This window comes from Brachyhypopomus gauderio, chromosome 21 (genome assembly GCF_052324685.1).
Source record: "Brachyhypopomus gauderio isolate BG-103 chromosome 21, BGAUD_0.2, whole genome shotgun sequence".
Taxonomy (NCBI): Eukaryota; Metazoa; Chordata; class Actinopteri; order Gymnotiformes; family Hypopomidae; genus Brachyhypopomus; species Brachyhypopomus gauderio.
In genome coordinates this window covers 10,890,073-10,902,572 of record NC_135231.1, presented here as the reverse complement: position 1 = coordinate 10,902,572, position 12,500 = coordinate 10,890,073, and the positions used below count along the sequence as shown (strand labels likewise).

General features: G+C 44.5%; 1 protein-coding gene across 1 annotated transcript in view; it reads left to right on the top strand.

Annotated features, from left to right (window-relative positions):
- Nucleotides 1–12,500, top strand: part of LOC143484979 (inactive dipeptidyl peptidase 10) — a 38,198-nt gene that overhangs the window by 21,591 nt on the left and 4,107 nt on the right. The window contains exons 8-21 of the mRNA XM_076984081.1: nucleotides 110–230; nucleotides 519–673; nucleotides 841–938; nucleotides 1,323–1,446; nucleotides 3,279–3,320; nucleotides 3,540–3,644; nucleotides 4,433–4,524; nucleotides 5,606–5,653; nucleotides 7,521–7,639; nucleotides 7,720–7,767; nucleotides 8,404–8,502; nucleotides 8,908–8,974; nucleotides 9,249–9,443; nucleotides 12,279–12,333. Coding sequence (XP_076840196.1) covers nucleotides 110–230; nucleotides 519–673; nucleotides 841–938; nucleotides 1,323–1,446; nucleotides 3,279–3,320; nucleotides 3,540–3,644; nucleotides 4,433–4,524; nucleotides 5,606–5,653; nucleotides 7,521–7,639; nucleotides 7,720–7,767; nucleotides 8,404–8,502; nucleotides 8,908–8,974; nucleotides 9,249–9,443; nucleotides 12,279–12,333 — 1,368 coding nt within the window. The remainder of the gene's footprint in view (nucleotides 1–109; nucleotides 231–518; nucleotides 674–840; nucleotides 939–1,322; nucleotides 1,447–3,278; nucleotides 3,321–3,539; nucleotides 3,645–4,432; nucleotides 4,525–5,605; nucleotides 5,654–7,520; nucleotides 7,640–7,719; nucleotides 7,768–8,403; nucleotides 8,503–8,907; nucleotides 8,975–9,248; nucleotides 9,444–12,278; nucleotides 12,334–12,500) is intronic.

Genomic DNA, 12,500 nt, shown 5'->3' with positions numbered 1-12,500 from the left:
TAATCTATTGTAATGTTGATTTTTTTAGTTTATTTCTGTGTGTAACGTTTCATTGAATGGGCTGTTCACATTATGACTGTTGCCTTTCACCGTCTCTCCATTCTGCCAGATGTACGTGTTTGAAAATGACATCTACTACCAGCCAGACGTGTCCAGCCCTGCCATGCGTCTCACCACCTCAGAAAAAGGTGGCGCTGTGGTTAACGGACTGAGTGACTGGACCTATGAGGGTGAGGAGGCCAGCTGAGGGTGGGGGTTAGCGTAAGGAGGCTAGCTGAGGGTGGGGGTTAGCGTGAGGAGGCTAGCTGAGGGTGGGGGTTAGCGTGAGGAGGCTAGGAGGAGGCTATTTCAGTTTTCCTTGAAAATGTGTGGTAGAAATTGATTACCTTCCAATTTGGACATAGTACTACATTTAAAGAACAGATTTCTTCTCTAAATTGCTCAAGCAAAGTGAGTCATTTACTCTTATGCAAATATGAAATCGGAGGTTAACCTGGATTGGTTCCCTGCCTGCCCAGAGGAGGTCCTACTAAAATATCCTGCCCACTGGTGGTCCAATGATGGAGCCCGTCTAGCATACCTTAAAATCAACAACACTGCCACGCCCTTAATGGAGATACCTCACTTCCTGGGTGGGACGTACCCCTCAACTATGCTCTACCATTACCCTAAGGTAAGAAAGCAACCAACCTTTCTTCCTCTTTTTCTGTTCATTAACTCTAAACAATGTGCTTATTTAATCCAAATAAACCAATACAATAAATCTACACAAGTCAAAGAGACAGAAAACTAGTTTGCACATGTTTTGCTGGAAAAGATCATTGATGTTCCTCTGGACAGGCTGGGTCAAGCATTCCTTTGGTGGGCCTGTTTGTGGTGAACCTCTATGGACCAGCCCACACTTTGGAGATGATTCCACCCGACTCTCAGTCCATCAGGTCTGGCAGCGATCCACCTGCAATCATGCATGCAGTACAGCACGTGCGGAGTCTGTGAAAGCTGCCTTGTGATAACGGAGACTCTCACACTGAGATATGATGAAATGTTCCTTAAAAGCCGTTTGCTGCACTGGGAAAAGCACTTGTGATCAACGCACTGGGCTGGAAAGAAGTTTCATTATCTCTTTTGTTTTCATCTTTTCTGCTGTGTCACTCTTTCATTTTACATCATTATCAGTCTCTTTCCAGCACTATCGTTTCCGAGTCCCGTGCGTGTTACGTTTTTACTTCTTTTTAAATTGCATCTATTCTTTTTCCCCATTTATTTATTTTTCTCTCTCCCTCTCTCTCTCTCTCTCTGTTTCTCTCTTTCATATGATGAAGAGATAGCTACATCTCCATGGTATGCTGGATCAGCAGCACGCGTTTGGCTGTGGGCTGGCTTAACCGGGTCCAAAACCAGTCGGTACTGTGCGTCTGCGAGGCTACAACAGGAGCCTGCACAGAGGTGAGAGGTCACCGGTTTGGTGTGTGATGGGTTTCTGGCTGCTCTCATCCCAGCTCAGCCACATTTCACGCTGGATCGTTTTCTTGGTCCGTGAAAGATTCAGTGTGAAACATTCAGCCTGAACTTTAAGCCCTTTAAATCTATGCACAGTCTATTTTAAAATGAAAAGGTCATCTTGAAGGCCTGCGTCTGTGCATATATAAAAGTGTGTGTGTGTGTGTGTGTGTGTGTGTGTGTGTGTGTGTGTGTGGGCATGATTATTCTGTGGGCTTCTACTCTACACGTGTAACCTTCATGTGCTCGTTCGTGTTTGTATTCCAACACACGCTGACACCTCTTCAGCTCATATGTAGTGAGTGAGTACAGTGCAGCTGGTGATCACTGGATCACTGGATCACTGGATCACAGGGCTGTGCAGTGTAGGAGCCCTGCAGGACTCACCACTCCATGTAGTTTTGAAGGCTGCAATTTCAGTTTTTAAGGAGCAATAACTCATTTTTTTTACCACCAAAAGAAGCTAACCATATTTATGAAAGTTATTATTTATTGCTTTTACATTTTTCTATAAAGTTCAGCTCACATTAGATGACAAATCAAATAGCGTTGCAGTCCTCAGATGAACCAGTGTTTATAAACCTCCACAGAGCAGGTTTCTCAAATGGAGGTGGCCATGTTCAGAATCAGAATCAGAATACTTTATTGATCCCTGAGGGGAAATTGCAGTTGAAGTTGAAAATACATTTTAAAAATCTCTGAAGCATCCAGGCCACTAGATGTCAGTATAATGGATCTGAAATATTGGTTTCATAATAGTTTCAATAACATCAAGAAGGGAAAAGCAATAACAATGGAAAAATGACTTATTGCTCCTTTAAGGCTCACTAGCAGCAACAAGTAATTCTGTAGTTCTATGACCAGAATACAAATATCCAGTTAGAGTAGAAATTAAAAAGTGTGTGATGGTTAAGCAAGAAGCTGCAATGTTGTCTAGAGAGGAGTGGTCCCTGTGATATGCCCCGCCCCCTATATCCGACTCCCTGTGATATGCCCCGCCCCCTATATCTGACTCCCTGTGATATGACCCGCCCCTATGTCTGACTCCCTGGGATATGTCCCGCCCCTATATCTGACTTCCTGTGATATGTCCCGCCCCTATATCTGACTCCCTGTGATATGTCCCGCCCCATGTCTGATTCCCTGTGATAAGTCCCACCCCATATCTGACTCCCTGTGATATGTCCCGCCCCTATGTTTGACTCCCTGGGATATGTCCCGCCCCTATATCTGACTTCCTGTGATATGTCCCGCCCCTATATCTGACTCCCTGTGATATGTCCCGCCCCATGTCTGATTCCCTGTGATAAGTCCCACCCCATATCTGACTCCCTGTGATATGTCCCGCCCCTATGTTTGACTCCCTGTGATATGACCCGCCCCTATGTCTGACTCCCTGTGATATGTCCCGCCCCTATGTCTGACTCCCTGTGATATGTCCCGCCCCTATGTCTGACTCCCTGTGATATGTCCCGCCCCTATGTCTGACTTCCTGTGATATGTCCCGTCTCTATATCTGACTCCCTGTGATATGACCCGCCCCTATATCTGACTCCCTGTGATATGTCCCGCCCCTATGTCTGACTTCCTGTGATATGTCCCGCCCCTATATCTGACTCCCTGTGATATGACCCGCCCCTATATCTGACTCCCTGTGATATGTCCCGCCCCTATGTCTGACTCCCTGTGATATGTCCCACCCCCTATGTCTGGCACCCACATTAATCCATGAGATATTCCACCTTTAATCTGTTCCGTTTTCTTTCTCGTTCCTTCAGAAACATAAGATGACCCTTGACCTTCTCCAGGACCAGCATCAGGTAGGGTCTGTCTCACTCCCCTTCTGTCTCTTCTCCTCCGCGTCTCTCTCAATCCCCCCCCCATCCCCCCCCCCAGGTGTGATGTACGGCCTAGTCGGTCTGTAGCCTCCACATCTTCGTTTATGAAAGCACAGACCATCAGTCACAGAGATGAATCGTACCACTGCTGCGCGCGTAGCCTGGCTGTGGGAGCCTGATTTACCCTCACTCATCCAACAGGAGGCGCCCTTGTTCTCGGCAGATGGCTCCCAGTTCTACCTCACGCTGCCTGCCAAGCAAGGAGCCAGTGGGGAGTTCCGCCATATTGCCGGCATTCCTGCACAGGTTGGTCGGGGCCAATGACTTCATGCTGCTGGGAGCAGAGCAGTTTCATTTACTCTGGCTGTCAGGGAAACACATTCTGGCTTTTTAGTGGACCTGGATGGAACAAGGATCTTACATAACTCCAGAGTATCAGTTTAACATGAAGCCACTGTACAGAACAACAACGCAACCAGTTAACATAACGTAGCAAACCATTGTTGTCTAAACGGTTGAAGGAGAGTTCAATATTAGTGTTGTTTTGTCTCCTGTCTCCAGCAAATGTCCACCTAGACATATCTGTGTCCTCCCTCTTCCAGTGATCCACACAACAGCTACAGCGTTTTGTCCTGTTTTATAATTAGGCCAAGGTTCAATGGGGTAGGATCTATTGGCAAAATGAAAAATTTGTTTTACAATATTGACTTTCTCTCGAACACATGAGGGATGTGTTGCACACAGAATGACATGCAGTTTGTTATATATATGATCAATCTTTCACTTTGCATTACATGCCCTGCGACTCTGTGTATTGTATTTCTCTGCTGCAGCCCTCTGTCCCTCCGCGTGGTTTCCCTCCATACTTCACACGCTCTAATGCGCCTGCTTTCTCCGTCTTTCTTTTCTTCTTCTTCCTATTTTCCTCTCTGTCTGACGCGTTTTGCAAATCTTTCAATTGTACCTTTCTCTCTCTCTCTACCTCTCTCTCTCCCCCTCTCTCCCACTCTCTCTCCCTCAACGTCCTTCAACCTCTCCTTCTCTCTCTCTCTCTCTCACTCTCTCTCTCCCTCACCCTCTCTCTCTCTCTGCAGCCTGCTCTTCCCTCTGTTTCTCCTCGTTTCCTTACGTCAGGCAATTGGGATGTGGCTGAGCTTTGTGCCCTCGATGAAGAGAATGGTAAAATGTACGACCTACCTGCACACTTCCAACATCTGAGCTAACATACGAGTACATCTGAGCTAACATGCCAGTACATCTGAGCTAACATTCGAGTACATCTGAGCTAACATACGAGTACATCTGAGCTAACATGCCAGTACATCTGAACTTACATACGAATACATATGAGCAATCCTCAGAAATCCTCTCCTAGCATACCGAGCAACCACAGATGATATTTAATTAATTCACAGCTTCCTAATTTAGATTTGCATAGACTGTAATTAATTTTTCATGTGTACTCCTCTGTTGCACTGTAATACCTATCACATAAAATAAACATAACTAACTCTGATATCGACTAACCACTTCAAAGTGTGCATGTCAGTATTAAAAGTGTTTGTTTTGGATGCACAGTTTGCATGTTCTGGGAACCGATCCAGTTTAGTTCTGGATGCTGACTGCTCTCCTGCAGTGTCAACACTAATAGAAGAAGAGATACAGTCTGTGAAGCTTGAGAGTCACATCGTAAGATTAATCTCTGCAAAATGGTTTTTGGAGAACTAGAAGAACCCTGAAACCAGGTGCTTCTGTGGCACCTTTAGTGTCCAGCACTGTGATTCCTAAAAGGAGAAATGACTCCTGGCGTATTTTAGAGTTGTTTTAGGTGAATGTGTTTCACTTAAGAGCAGAAAGGACAGCACATGGTTAAACTACTACACAGTCAATTAACAGATCATTTATTTTACATGCCGAATTTTATAATTAAGCAGGGACGCAATTTTTATGGCTTGTCTAAGCATATATGTGCAATTGGAAATAAAATATTGAACTTGAGATTAAATGTCAAGTTTGAAATTACATGACTTTAAAGTGAGGTCTGCATGGTTGCGATCCCTCTATAATTCATCCAATAATATGCTGTCCAGTGGGCTAGAGCGTGCTGCGTATCCCATAATCCCACTGCAGTGTCTGGGAAAATGTGACCAGGCCGTTTAAACGCCGGGGCTAGTTACGAACACTCGTAGTGGGTTTCTTCTGGTACAGCCTTTTATCACTGTGAAAGACTTATTTTGAAAAGCTCTGTGTGTTTCCTGTCTCTGCAGTTACTTCCTGAGCTCGGAGGACTCGAGGCAGAGCAGGCATTTATACAGGTGAGCACCTGTCTACCTCTTAAATTCCCCCAACTGTAATTGAATACTTCATCATTCTGAGATGCTTCTGCCTAGCTTCTCAAAGGCTGGCCCATCACGTACCATTATTTGCATTTACATTCCATAGGCGCTGCACTTTGGGAGTGTTTTATGTTCTCATTAACGGGACTCTTATTTTGAAAGTCACAGTCCTCCTTCATGGTGGCTAATTTTTATGTACACATGAACTAGAGGTGCAGCCTTCAGGATCACTGGACTCTGTGTCTCCAACACCCTCAGTTACAGTGAAGATGACGAAGAGATGAAAGATGAAAGAGACAACGTCTAGATGGGAGCAGATGTTGTTCTAGAACCTGAACATAGTTCTCTGCATTAATGGTGCTTTTCCAGACATGCAAGCTGCCCATGCCACAAGCACTCATGCAACCCCATACCATCAGTGACGCAGGCTTCTGAATGGAGCGTTGATAACATCTTGGGATATCATCGTCCTCTCTGGTCCGGATGACGTGGCGTCCCAGTTTTCCATAAGAACTTCAAATTGTGCCTCATCTGACCACAGTACAGTCTTCCATTTTGCCACACTCCATTTAAATGACCCCTGGCCCAGTGAAAATGTCTGAGATTGTGGAGCTTGCTTAGAAATGGCTTCCTCTGTGCCTCTGTAGAGTTTCAGCTGGTCATGGTGGATGGCACGGTGGATTGTGTTCACTGACGATGCTTTCTGGAAGTATTCCTGAGTCCATTCTGTTATTTCCTTGACAGCGGTATTCCTGTTTGAGGTGCAGTGACGTTTAAGGGCCCGGAGGTCACGAGCATCCAGTAGAGTTTTACAGCCTTGACCCTTACACACAGCGATTGATCGAGATTCTCTGAATCTTTTGATGATGTTATGCATGGTTGATGATGATAACTTAAAAGTCTTTGCTCTTTTACGCTGGGTAACACCATTCATGTATTGCTGCATTATCTTTCTGCACAACAATGGTGGAATTGGTGATCCTCTTACCATCTTGGCTTCAGAGAGGCACTGACACTCTGAGAAGCTCTTTTTATAAGTAATCATGTTGTCAATTGACCTAATTAGTGTTAATTGGTCTTCCAGCTGTTCGTTATATGCTCAATTTCTTTTTACCAGCCACTTATTGCTACTTGTCCCAACTTTTTTGGGATTTGTTGACACTGTAAAATTTTGAATCAACATATTTTTCCTTTAAAATTTTTCATTTACTCAGATTAAACTTTTGATCTGTCATCTGTTCTATTATGAATAAAATATTGATATTTGCCGTCTCCACATCATTGCATTCAGTTTTTATTCACAATTTGTTTAGAGTCCCAACTTATTTGGAATCCAGTTTGTAATTATTATTAATTATTTGAAATTCTCAGGTATTAGTATTATTGGTATTATTCTTAATTATTATAATAATTATTATCCATTATTAATTCTTCATTTCAATTACAATTGGTTAAGATCTGCAAGCAGTAAGCAGGGCGTCTGGCTGAAATGTGACGTTTGGGGACTTTTCAAGCAGCAGATGAACTCTGGCAAGCTTCAGGCAGCCTGCCCATCTAATTCATTTAGCAGTAAGAGGAGAGGACCGAGGGTGTGTGTAGAAGTGTGACTCACTTCAGTCTAGGCAGCCTTCTCTAGCCCATGATTAATGTGTTAAGTCTCTAAGTCTCCTGGGCCAGACCATAAGTATTCATTGATTTTTTTTTATTGCGCTGTTGCCATCCAGAGGGTGAGATCACAGTGGCAACAGATCAGCGTTTGTCTGTACTTCACACCAGAGACACTGATAAAATATCTGCTGGATTTAAAGATTGGCCGTATTGTTGTATGCGTGTGTTTGTCTTGCAGTGTTGAACTTGGAGGAGTGTTTCATCGTCACTGTCTGACCTGTGACCTGTTTGAGAACTGTAGCTTCTTCAGAGCTGAATTCAGTCCCAACAAGACACACTTCACTCTCTACTGTTTAGGTGGGAAATCACACAGCTACACACGTGTATATGAAAACACAAGTACACACGCAGATTCTCTTTAATGTTTGTGTTTGCAGGCCCAGGGGTTCCAAAAGTCACCATCCACAGCACAAGCGATCCCTCTCGTGAGTGAGCTTCTGTTTGCCTTACATAAAAGCATAAAACATTGAAGAAAAAAAAACGTCTGAATTTTGTCTTTTACATGTGCAACTTAACATGTGATTAATGTAAGATTACCAAAAAAGAATTCAGCAGTAATGGTGTATCGGTAAACTAATTCAAGACTCTAGCGTGAGATTAGGTCATTGTTAACAGCACGGCTCATTTGGTGCTAATTGATTAGACTTCACTGAACTGTTGTGGGAGTCACTAGAATTGCAGTGTCCGCAAGTCCCGCCGTTCTGGCCAGTTCTTGAAGAGGAAACGGCACAAACAAGCACTTCAGAACTTGAGCCAACGGAGAGGCTCAAAGTGAAATGAATATCTGCAGATTTTAAGAGATGATGCGTTTGCTGTTTGTTGATCTTCTCAAGGAACGCGAGGCCATCGGTTCGTACGGCACCCTCGTAGTCTCTGCTTTCATCATCCCATCAAAGACTTGGCGAATTTGGCAAGCTATAAACGCGAGGAAATTTTGTGGTTTATTCCTGATGCTTATTAAGTTGAACGCTTCCCCCTGCTCGCTGAAATGTACATTTGTTTAAGAACCGCATCAGTTGAATTGCACTGGTGCAAATGGAACTGTTGTGTCTCGCTGTCAGGATACACAGTGGTTGAGGAAAACGGTGTCCTAGCAACATCTCTCAGTGTTAAGAGTCTTCCAGAGACACTCTACAGGACCCTCTCCTCCGATAGCTACGGTGAGATGATAATGCAATCGCTTTTTGACAGTTTGTCCTAGTCAACCTTAACTTCTCTAAGTGGATCTTTACAGCACAAAGACTTGCCTGTTTGCATATCATTACATATTCCTCAGGAGTGTGTATGTGTATGTGTTTGTGTGTGTGTGTGTGTGTACTACAAAGTACATATATGTGCACATATTTCTGTAGGCTAATTTATGACAGAGATAGAGAGATAGAAAGAGAGAGAGAGAGAGAGAGAGAGAGAGAGAGAGAGAGAGAGAGAGAGAAACCGAACCCACTCAGAGGAAGCTATTTGCCGGGGGTCTGAATATTAATGAGCCTCTAGCATGCCCTTCTGCGGTACTGTACGGGGGAACAGGCTCTGTCCTCTGTTTTAACTGCCTCTGTACATAATTCCAGATCTGCATTTGAAGCTCTCCTTGCCCCCAGGGTATGAGGGAAACTTACACCCCCTCCTCATCATGGTGTAAGCCTGCCTCGTGTCTTATCAGCCATAAATCATCTTTATTACAGCCTGCCTCACAGTGCACTTCATTATACCGCATGCTTAATTAATGCGCTGTAATTGCTTCAGTATTGACTTAGATGAGTAATAAACATTTGGGCTAATCGGGAGACTGTGACCTTATTTAAATATGTTCATCGTTACACTAGTTTGGCTGTTATCGATTACTTTGAATGTGGTGCTGTCCTCTCTCTTCCTGAGTCCATTTTCATCCCTCTCACTCTGTGTCTCACAGTGACGAGAGTCCAGGAACGCGGTCCGTCTCGGAGGAGTTTGCCCTCGGCTGGCCCCAGGTTCTGTGCAGTCAGCACGGGGTGGCTGTGGTTTGGGTGGACAGAAGAAGTAAAGTGTCTGTGGGCCAGCGAACGAACACGGGGGACCCTCGTAAACTAGGATCACTACGCATCAAAGACCACCTGGGGGTGGTAGAGTGAGTCTGTCTGTCTGCCTGTCTGTCTGTCTGCCTGTCTGTCAGTCTGTCAAAATTCTTCACGTTTACAAAGGGATCAACCTTTTTTATACATAGACCCAATATTGAAGGAGCAAAAGTAATTTTGACAGAATTGACAGAATTTCACTGGCACAATGTGTCACGTGTCTGTGACTAATAGAAATCACCAGACGGGTTCTTCCTTGGTGATGCGCTTCCTGTCCTGTACTGCAGTCAGTTTCATCTTCTCATTTCCTGCGAGGGCTCCTTTGCGTTTAGTCTTGTCTTTGGTCTTGTCCTCAGGACCGAATCACATGCTCACTGGGGTTCAGAAGAATCCACCTTCTTGTCCCGAATCATTCCGGGGTCATTTAGACTTAGTCCTGCGGTCGCCGTCATTGGCCACGCCGTTAGTGAAGATAAACGAGCTCTTCTATTCTGTTGGCAGCCGGAGACACCCAAGCATGCTCCCCAGATGAGATGACATGGTTTACCATAAGTAAATCTTTTTATCCTCAGTTCCATCTTAGCACCACGGACAACATTGTTCCAGAACTTTCTCAGTGTTTCATGTACTCTGCATCAAGCTGTATCCTGCAGCCTTTGTACTTACTAAAACAACTTTCCATCCCTTTCCAAACACTTGCCTTTCTTATTCACCACGAGAAGATAATAAGTAGGCTAACGGTTCAGCGTGACGCACGATAGAACAGTTAAGCACGCTCTCTCTAAGCCGCCCCATGTTTGCTGACCCTTAAATGCCCTCACAGGTTCATTTGTGAAGGTCAGACGTGGTAATGCAGGGCAGGGCACCACGTTTACACAGCAGTTTACCAGTTTGATGGGGCACATCTGTGTGCTCACTAGGAATCAAACCCATGTCACCAGCACCGTGATTTGCTCTACAAGCTGGTGCATCATTAGTGTCTCTTAATAAAGAGAGCAGCGTGTTGTATGTTTGTAACTCATGGTGCTGAATCCAGCATGTATCTGTGGGGGATTATAGCAGGGCTGGCATAAACATCAACTGAAAAGAAAGAGGCAGAAGGAAAGAGAGAGAGACAGAGAGAGAAAAAGACAGAGAAAGAGAGAGAGAGAAGACACAGAGACATCAGACACTCCTCCTCCTCCCCGTCAGCAGACCTCCAGTGACTGCATCTGAACGTCAGGACACTGGCAGATTAGCCAAACTGTGGACCCGTTATATGCCAGATCCCTCTAATCACCTATTAACAGGAGAGGAGAAGCGTTCAACCACAGACCTGATTAAAGGAATTAAAAGAACAGCTTTTCAGCTCGAAGATGAGACTGAGTCCGAGTCCCAAACACAGACAGGAAGGTTACACACTAGCTGGGAGCCATTGTGGATAATTAGCTTAGGCCGCTACTGCAATCTTCATCGTTCTTGTTGCTAGCGGTGACCCTGCACATGTCAGAGGTCCTTCCACAACACCCGCACCTCCCTCATCCTCCCCATAAGAGACTCGTGTGTACACTTGATCAGATGCCGGTCTTCACGATGGCCGCAGCAGTTACTGGTATACATAATGTCGAGGACTGGAGACGATTACGGCCCTGCAGGGAACCGGTGGGAGAAGACAACTGTTCACAGCGTGTGTCCTTCGCCCTGACAACGAGTGTCCTTCACCTTGGCAACTTATCTGTTAGAAAACAGTATTTTGTCCACCATTAAATCAGTTTAACTTCTCCACGAGCTAACGTCTCTGGAGAGTAGCCTACTGAAAGAAGGAAGCAAAGAGCTGACAAAAATGGGTCTTTGGGATATCTGGATGTTTCAGCACCAGATTTATAGAGGTAAAGCAGAAATGTGTCTGGCAGCCAATGTAGTGTGAGTAAAATCGTTATAGCCAAAAGCTGTGTTTCTAGGACTCTGGCCATCCTCTGGAATTACTCAGGGTTTAGAAACCTAAACATCCTTCAAGACATTACACTGGTCCAGACTGTGAGTGGTGAAGGTATGACACATCATCTTGCCGTCCTATAACCAGAGCTATAGCTCAGCGACATCTGCTACATATTAGCTTAGCGAAGTTTGATAGATATTAGCAGAACTGTAGCTTAGCAAAGTTTGGTAGATCTGTTTGTGAACTGAAGAAAAGATCAGAGTCCAGAGTCACTAGTGAAAGCAAGGTGTGTGTGTGTGTGTGTGTGTGTGTGTGTGTGTGTATGTGTGTGTGTGTGTGTGTGTGTGTGTACCGTGTGTGTGTGTGTGTGTGTGTGTGTGTGTGTGTGTGTGTGTGTGTGTGTGTGTGTGTGTGTGTGTTTTAGTAGCCTTTGAATGAAGTGCTAGCACTTATTTTTGTCCGAACAAAGTGGTAGGAAGTTAGTCAGCGCGTAGGTTTTGATGTCCTGTACACACTCCTGTCATATTAAGATGGTGTTTGGTTTGGCTGAAGCATGCAGGTGTGTGTTGTCAGGAGAAGAGTGGAAACTAATGCCATGGTTACAGATAGCTTTAACACAGTAGCAACATTTCTACACAGAACAGCATTGCTTTGAATTTAATATGCATAAAGAAGTTTCAACTGAGTGTAGATTGGCTACTGAATATCCAATCTGATTCAGATCTAAAAGTGTCATGAATGTTCATTGGCTGTCGTATGCGTGAGCAAAATTGTGACATAGCAACAACATGCAGCACCCATGTCGCCCCTTTAAGATAATAGCATGGGTTCGCATTTTACACTCCTTCACTTCAGATCCACTGTGCTAGTGCACATAGCCAAAATGAAATTACTTATAAAGTATTTCAAGTCACGTCGCGTTTGTGTTCATTTCCTTGTTAATCGCTTCCGTCCCTTTGAATCTTTACAGGTGGCTAACCCAGCTTCCTTACATTGATGGGCGAAGAATCGCTCTTTATGGAAAGGTGCCTTTTTTAATGATTAGTTTGGTTTCACCTCCTAGAAAGATGAGACTATTACATTTATTTATTTATCACTGTGTTGTAAAACAGGCTTCGGCTGCTCATATAATGCACCTGGTAAATGACTTTATTAGTGTCTCTACAGCCCAGTGAAGCACCCTCCACTGTAG